The sequence below is a fragment of the Episyrphus balteatus genome, chromosome 4, assembly GCF_945859705.1.
Source record: "Episyrphus balteatus chromosome 4, idEpiBalt1.1, whole genome shotgun sequence".
NCBI lineage: Eukaryota > Metazoa > Arthropoda > Insecta > Diptera > Syrphidae > Episyrphus > Episyrphus balteatus.
In genome coordinates, this window is record NC_079137.1 from 51726280 (window position 1) to 51735203 (window position 8924).

The following is an 8924-nucleotide window of genomic DNA, read 5'->3' on the forward strand; positions in this document are numbered from 1 at the left end:
TTTTTTTTACAATTTAATGTGCCAACAAAAACCCAACAAGGTTTTGGTTCAATCCATTTAGCAATTTTTTTGTTTTATTTGATCGAAATTTTACGAAAAAAAGAGGTTGTCTGTAAAGCCGGTTTACGGACTATGATTTTACGTGATAACGTCATCAGAAAACAGGTTGTGTCCTTTTGTTTAAAATAAGCCAATTGAAGCGTTTTATTATTTCAAACAATCATAATTTACTAGAAAAAGCTAAAAAAAAATACCTTTTTTATTTTCTCATTATATTCATTTTTTATTTTAAAATCTTACAAAAAAAATTATGCAATTTAAAAGCCAAGTATTTCTTCTTAAGAATAAAACCATTTTTAAATTTTTACAATGTTCACTTTTTGCGCATTATTGAAAACAATCATTTTCATCAAAAAAAGCAAAGAAAACATGAATTTTTATCTTCTCACGTCATTAATTCCATTTTGTTCCCTAACAACCTATACAAAATTTTATACCATCTGAAAGCTTATTGTCTTAGCTCAAAATACAAATATCGATCAGGTCTATGAGACATCAACAAAAAGAGCTAGAATTTTTTGAACTCGATCAAATTTCATTAAAAAAAGCAAAAAAAAAAAATTATTTTTATGTTCTCAGGCTATGGAATCAATTTTTTTGTTTGACAACCTATAAATAATATATTTCACCTTTCACATGAAGTATCAATCATCATTTCAAAGATGCCTACAAGAGAAGTTAGAATTTTTTAAAATCAACCATGTCGAATTTCCAGACTGAGATTAGGGTACTTCCTACACTGGTGGCTGTTCGGAGGGCAACAGATCTCCACTCGTGTTTTGAGGTTTTTCGCAAGTTTCTTGAATGAAAGGTATCAGGATGCTCATAAAAGTTTAATAAAATTTCTATCTGCTTTTGGTCAAAAGTTATAACCTGTTGAATTCTAAAATTTTGTTTTACCGTTATCTCAAAATTGTGTATACGAAAATGATTGAAACTTCGCACACATTTAGTCGTAGTCATGGTCTATCATTACTCCATATATTTTATTCCTGTATCTATTAAAGAAAAGAAGATAAAAATAAAAAACGATGAAGATCGGTTAAAAACGGTCAAAAAACGTGTTTTTTAAAACTTGTTTCTTCTGTTATTCAGTCAAAAATCACTAAACGATTCCACATAATTTTGCACATGTATGCCAAAACCTACATGTTCTATAAGTTTGAGATTTTTTTAACGCTCAAAAAAAAGCTAAAAATCAAAAATTACCCAAAAATACCCATAAAAAAACAAGGTATTTTTCTAAAATTCATATTTCGAAACGCAGAGTGTTGAAAAAAAATCCGTATCAGATGCCTAATTTTTTTTCCCTCATCTTTCACCTGGCATCTTTAGAATAGTCAAAAAAAATTTCCTTTACCCAAAACCATCATTTTGTCATAGCCCCAACACGTGTACAATGTTCAAACAAAACGTTATAGCTTAGTTTCAAAATTTTTTAGAATTTTTTCTTTAATTCAGTTATTCTTAAATTAATCTTATCTATCTATAGAAAAAAAAATCAATTCTCTACAACTTCGCATTTAGATTTTAGCCCAAATTTCATCTTTCCGTTTTATCCCTGTTTACCCTATTAAATGACAGAATTTTTAAAAATCCTTCATTTGGATTAAGCTTCAAATTATTATCTTTTCAATAAGCTATAGAAGATTTTTGTATCTCTAATAGTTTACTTTTAATTTTGAATTGAAATTTTTTGCCGCACTGCGAAAGTGCGAGAGTGTAACGTTAGAAAATGGCGTCACTTTTTTGTGGTGGCTGCCATGGTTCATCGATTTATAAGACGTTATCACGTCAAAAAAGTTAATATTAAAGGTAAAGGTATTTACTTTGAAAGTAACTTATTTGTGTAAAAAAAATGTTCAGTAAAATTCCTTGGAACGTTTGAACAAAACTGCCACGACTTTTTGTCCTGAATATACTTAAAAGTATTTTTAGTGACGAAATATGATATTTTTCTTACAAAATGACATCCAAATCTAGGATCATAATGAGTCTCAGAAAAAAATTAACACAAAGAACACCTCATACTGTTGTGTATGAATATTCTGTTAGATAGATATGTTTCTCTGTCTTAATGTTTAGTATTTTTTTTTTTTTTTTGGTTCAGAAAATCCCTTAGAGGATAGGGAAATAAATTGGTTTTATATGCGGTAATATATTTTTAGGATATTCGTATGAGAATCAACCACTTGTTTAATACGCACCAGGAATATATTGCAGTAGTCTCACACACAAAAGTACACACGGTATATCTTAACGTTGTTTTTGTAGGAATTACATTTTGGGGTATATTTTTAGATAAAATTGTTCGGGAGAACACCAGAACAGAACATTTTGGGTTTTGTGAAATTGTACGCTTAACACTAATGAACCCATATTCAGTAGGGGTAAAATTGATATTTTACACGCGTAAAGTGATACAAAAACGGATAACCACCATCCAGGAAAAGTACCTACTCTCTTCGTATTTTCGTACCGAAACCTACTGCAGATATAAACATTAGTTGCTTGTTTTATGGAGTAGACGTAATAAACCTTAGTATACTAAACATCTCTAGTATAAAAGGGATATTTTGTATATTATTATCTGTTATGTTTATAGAGTGCATATAATTTTAAGTGTAACCATGAGATAATGGCAGAGGTAATGTTTGTAAAGCAAGAAGGTGGGTAGAAGGTACCTACATAAATAAATTTATTCTTATTCATAAAATTTCTCATATGGGAATGAATTTTAAGAGACACAAAAAATAAGAATAACATGCGTCAATTGAATTAATGACACAGGATTGTAAATTTTTAATAGCTGGTCCCAAGGATCATAATGATTAGAAATATCAAAGGTTATAAACTTGTTTTTTATAGTGTTTTACATAAACTAAAATTCATGAGTACCTATGGGCTATAAGTTAAAGGTTATTTTATCAAAAGGTTTATTGATGTCATAGAAAATGTGTGTGCAATTTTTGTCGTAAACTTCAGATAGATTAAGGATACTAGCGAACTTTTTTATGTAAAATAAGTTAACCTCCACTAAAAAAAGAAAAAACTGATAAGGACTCATCAAATTTTTAAAATTGTATGTTATCTTAAAGGAAAATATGTTTACAATTGACTGTATCAAACGTGTTTTTTTTTGTGAGAAATATTTGTTTTGGTACCAATAACTCAGCAATAACATATTCAAGAAACTTTTGGTTTTCAATTAAGAATAGAGCCAAAAGAGACCTTTCTTTTGATGTATCACTCGATGCATTGACCTATTATATATGGACTGCCAGGACCAGGTTCAAGCTATGGTGGCGCCGCTTGGTAGGGCAGCGGGAAATAGTAATTTGACATCTAGTTTTGTGACTTTTGCTTGTCAAAAAAAAAACAAGAATTTAATTATTTGCAGAAATTGTCAAAGGAATTTTGTTTCCCAAGAATAAAAAGGTAACAAAAAATTAAAAATATATTAATATATTCTTTTCAGAGTTTTATTCCAAGTTTTATAATTTAAATTTTTATTCTATTCTTTCATTTCAGAAAACAATTTAACAAAAATGGACAATCAAATCAGTTTTACCAGCAGCAACTCAATAGGAACCCTCTAAATCTCTCAAAAGAAAATCGGACTCTCCAAAGGCAGCAGAACTCCAAACCGAATATGCAGAATAAGCCACACCCGAATTACGGGATGAGTTTTACATCAAACGTGAAACGATGAGACATCAATTCATCTGGTATTCCAGGAGCAGGAATAGTCGTTGTACCCATCTTGGATCATCGGCTGCAGCAAGTTACTCTTGATGGCAATGCCAGGAGGACATCATTGGAACATCAAAAATAACCTTGGGCAAAATGAAACCTGCTCATGTTGTGGCTGGATATATACACAATGTGTTGTGGCTAATGGAATACCAACCAGCTCTAACTGAACACCTGATACAGGTGTTGGTTCAAAAACTGCTCATTCTTGATGTGAATGCACCACGAAGTGAAATTGAAGAAGCTGAATTCGAGGAAGAAAACGAAGACGACATGGATGATGATGAAGATATTGACGAGGAAATGTTTAAAATGGAAGATGCAACAAGAACCACAACAACGACGCCACAAGAAACTCGTGAAATTCTACCAATGACCCATCCAACCGCCCATACTTTTGATATGTGTATGGAAAAGATGTATTCATTCTTTGATCAATTCAATCCAAAGAAAGAACTAATTGGAGATGAAGGTGATAAAATCCTCAAAACACTTTCTCATGCTCTGGAGTCATAACACGCATCATGTACAATTTTTAGTATTTTATTCTTGTAGTTTTAAGGTAAGTTCCATACTCTGAAATGTTAGAAAGAAATATAACTTTTTTCTTTTCTTAGAATATCCTTGGAGAGAAATTTCTTGAATTTCTTTGGAATAAAATGAAAGATCCCAATAAATTGGCAATAATACGGATTAAATCATCAATGTCTGACGATGAGCACATTGAACCGCCCGCCTTTAGTCCAGCTACACTTGGTCTACATCGTGTCGGTACCTTGCCACCTCCAAAACCTCAAACCTCACAACCAATTCAAATGTTAAATGCTCGTGGAATGCCCGTTCGCGTTCGAAAACGTAATCGTCTATTCTTTGACGATGAACTGGTAAATGATAACAAAGCTCTTGGTGTTAAGCAATCGCCTCGCAAAACTACCATACCACAAAAACAACCAAGCACACCAGTTAAAACTCCATCAAAAGTTTTAAAAAAGAGAAAAACAATCGGCGGTACACGTTATGTGCGTTACGAAGAAAAGCAACAAACACCTCCCGAAAAACGTTCTCCTAGCAAATACTTTTCGTCCCCGACAGCATCAACATCACGAAATGCACTGATACCAGCCGACAAGCGAATGGGTCAACAAATCGGTTTACGTTTACGAAATTTGCTTAAGCTACCCAAAGCCCAAAAATGGGTTATATTCGAATGGTTCTACTCATTTGTAGATAAGCCTCTTTTTCAAGGTGAGAACGATTTCCAGATTTGTCTTAACGAATCGTTTGCAAATCTGAAAACAAGACAACTTACACGCCCCGAATGTACAAAAGTAACAGCTCGTCTGCGTGTACCTCAAGATGTAGTGGTAGCGTTGATGCATTCGACTCCCTCAGCTCTACTTATCGGGTGTCTTTTAATCGCAACGGCTCGGCTTAAGCACTCACTCAATCCCCAACTTTGAAATTGTATCAGATAACTTCTTTGAAATGTTGCCGTTGACCAACCTCATGCAAGACTTCCGACCACGTTATCTAAATGGCAATCTCATACACACTCCCACAAGAAGTCGAAACTCTTTGAATCGCAGTGATCCATTGTTGGGCCAACAGCAATACGACAGTCCGTTCAAGAATCCAGTTATTGAACGTGATACTATCGGTGGCTTCCTAGTGAAGCTATTAGAGACCATTGTTCGATTGAAGCGAGCAATTGCTATAAAGAAATCTAAACTAAATCGACTGAAAGAAATGAATTCAGAAGCAGAAATTAAAAATGCAGCAGCAGCTGCATCATCTTCTTCATCGTCCGGAGAGGTGAAAGCTGGTCTGTTGGATAGCGATAATGTTGAAGTGTTTCAAAAACACGTTCAAATCCATTTACACCATATTCGACTTGGCACTGGTCAATTGGCTATGTCACCGAGCATAAATGTGCAGCAGCACAATGCAACTTTGACTTTAACTTTACTTTAACTAACCAAAATCTATTTAATTTTACTTTTGTTGTATATTCAAATTTTCTATTGAATTAAACATATTTTTTTTCTATCCCCAAAGAGGCAGTTTTTTAAAGTTTTTTTTTTATTGAAGAATCATTAAGTTAAGAAGAAAAGAAAAAGTATTTAATCGTCGTTTTCTTCTTCACTGCTGCCTTCGCTGGATTGACCTAGCTATTCTATGAGTTTCTGCAATGGTGCTTTCAACCACTCTGAATCATCATCCAACTCATTGTGCCACATGCGGATAGCTTCTTCAGACACAAATTCCTTATCATAGAGATAATGAATAATCTGGGCAACCTTGGCTCTCAGAGCTGGTTGTTCTTCACAGTATTCCTAAAAGTTTTAAAAGCAATAAAAATAAAAAAAGGTCAAAATCTTTTTTTAAGAATACAAAAACTTCACACACGACTTACCTGAATTGCCTTCAAACAATCCAACAAAGAATCATCGCTTTTTATATTATTTGAAACAACCATACCCAAGCGACCCAATACCTGATTGTTGGCACTTAAGACATTTGTTGTTGTTGCCTCTTTAATTGGATCTAAACTGAATATACCGCTTTGACGATATTGAAATTTACTTCCTTTAAAGACATATTGTAGGCATAGCGAGATGAGTTGATTTCAAGAATCAAGAAATCCGGATTGGATTTGAGTTGAATTCCACGAACCAAAGAGTCCAAGACTTCGGATAAAAATACTGTAGATGAGGTGCATGCAAGAAAGGAGCCACGCTATGATTAGCAGGAATATAGTTTCTATTGGTACAAGGTGATTACTATTTGCATCATCAGGTATTGGAGAGCCTTGGTGTGAATCATCATCTTCGTCACTGGTTGTTGAATTGTAAGCGCTTTCGTCCGCATTGATTAGATGTGATAGTCCCATCATTTTTGGAATTTCTGTTTTTGTCGATTGCGTTGGTAATTCATCTTCTGAATCGGATGCGAAGAGCTCTTCTGTGTCGTTGTTGAGGATGTAAGCTTTGTCTCCGATTTTTTTTTCATCTGTTTCATCTGTGTAAAAACTAAATGGATGATTCAATTCATCATAAATACTTTTTTAATAACTTACCATTTTCCCAATGAGCTTTTTTAACAAGAACTTTCTCTATATTCGACTTCTGTGGAATAACACAACCATCGCCAACCACCGAACCCAAGATAATTGATGATTAGCTCCGATTTTCGCTCCAGGCTCCACACCACAAAAACTTTTTGGCTGTTCGGGCGAGGGCATTTTGACGTCCTTCCATCCAAAACGATTCCTCGATTGCATCTGAAAAAAAAAACAAAATGAAAATTATTGAAAAAGGAACATTTAATTTTTTTTAATAATTTCGATTAATAATAAATTGAAATAAAAAACATTTTCCAACACGATTCAATTATTTTACCTCGATATTTTATTTCGAACAATCATTTTAAAATACTTTTTATTTCTGAAAGAATTCTTTTCTTCCAAAACGTCAAAAAGTAGACTTCAAAAAAGACAGGTGCTACTCATTTTTATAACAAAAATATGTAGATGGCCATAGTTTCTATGTACAAAAATGGTAGTTCAAGCCATCTGACGGAAGATGTCGCTACGCTAACTGAGTTCTATTTACCACTTTCTTCCACAGGCGCTAGTAATCATTGAACCACATTTTCAAAAATTTTGTATGGAAACGAGAATCAACTAGCAGTCCATATATAATAGGTCAATGACTCGATGAATTTGGAAGAAATTCTTTACAATGCATTTTTTTTTCGAAAATCTGAAAAAAAATAATCTAATTTTTTTTGGTATTCAGTTACGAATAGAGCTTAAGAAACCCTTTCTTTTGATGTTTCACTCCATGAATTTGGCGGAAATTTTTAAAATGCATTTTTTTTTCGTCAAGGGGTAAACCTTAATTTTTTTCGAAAATCTGAAAAAAAAAAAGAATTTAATGTTTTTTGTTTTCAGTTATGAATATAGCTTAAAGAGACCTTTCATTTGATGTTTCACTCGATGAATTTGGAGGAAATTTTTCAAAATGCATTTTTTTCGTCAAGGGGTTAACCTTGATTTTTTTTCAAAAATCTGAAAAAAAAATAATTTATTTTTTTTTATTTTCAGTTATGAAAAGAGCTTAAAGAGACCTTTCTTTTGATGTTTCACTGGATGAATTTTAATGAAATTTTTCAAAATGCATTTTTTTTCGTCAAAGGGTTAACCTTGATTTTTTTTGAAAATCTGAAAAAAAATTATTCAATTTTTTTTGTTTTCAGTTATGAATAGAGCTTAAAAAGAAAGGGTTCCTTTCTTTTGATGTTCCACTCAGTGAGTTTGGAGGAAATTTTTTAAAATGCATTTTTTTTTCGAAAATCTGAAAAAATTAAGTTTAATTTTTTTTGCTTAAATTCATAGGCCTGTTCACTGTTAACTCACATCTGTGAACCAAAGCTTTTTTTAAGGCCTTGGTCCATAGATCTGCCTCCAATTGTAAGATAAATTAAATGTTTAGATGCAAATAACTCAGCAACAAGACCTCCAAGAAAGTAATTTGTTTTGCCCAGGGGACCCGTCAGCTCTTTTTGAGATTGTCTTTGAATCTTAACTTAGATATTGATTATTTTGCAAAAGCATATTATTGAAGTTTAATTATTGCATTTTATCTTTTTGTAAAACTACCAACTTGTTAACTATTTATAACATAAGTGTGTGTGAAATTACCAAGTTAAATGCCAAACCAGAGTAAACGAAATGTGCCAAAACTAATTAAAGAACAGTCGTATCTATCCTATTTTCGTTCCCTCTCTCTAATTTCATATAACCTCAACATGACTGTAAAATCACAGATATAGACACAAAGAAAAATAAGGAAAAGGACGAAAAATTCCCATCACCATAAGAAATTGCAAGAGACACAAAATTGCAACAACAAAAATAGAAAAAACAAAAAAAAACAAATTCTAAAACGAGAGAAAACAACTATAAAAAACAAGCCGAGAAAAACTCATTCGGATAAATCTGCACTTGACTCACATGCAATTGCGAAAATGTCAATTTGTTTCAGTGTGTGAATCTGTTTTTGGTCTCCAATCCCTGCGGTGCAGTTTTCTTCCTCTTTTGAATCCCAATC

General features: G+C 32.6%; 1 protein-coding gene and 1 pseudogene across 1 annotated transcript; one reads left to right on the forward strand and one right to left on the reverse strand.

The window, feature by feature from the left end:
* Nucleotides 1-3389: 3389 nt before the first annotated feature.
* LOC129919617 (protein lin-9 homolog) lies at nt 3390-5883 on the forward strand (annotated as a pseudogene).
* Nucleotides 5744-6811, reverse strand: LOC129919618 (translation initiation factor eIF-2B subunit epsilon-like). Its single transcript, XM_056000561.1, has 2 exons — nt 6227-6811; nt 5744-6146 (listed from the first exon to the last, which is right to left on the reverse strand). Exons 1-2 carry the CDS (start codon nt 6287-6289, stop codon nt 5982-5984), a joined length of 228 nt encoding a protein of 75 aa, XP_055856536.1. The 5' UTR covers nt 6290-6811; the 3' UTR covers nt 5744-5981.
* Nucleotides 6812-8924: the final 2113 nt, after the last annotated feature.

Bases quoted from the DNA above. Each gene is read 5' to 3' on its own strand.
- LOC129919618 (XM_056000561.1), bottom strand. From the start codon at position 6,289: ATGGTTGTTTCAAATAATATAAAAAGCGATGATTCTTTGTTGGATTGT. The intron at 6,147-6,226 runs GTAAGTCGTGTG...TAAAACTTTTAG, and splicing joins ATTGTTTGAAGGCAATTCAG to GAATACTGTGAAGAACAACC.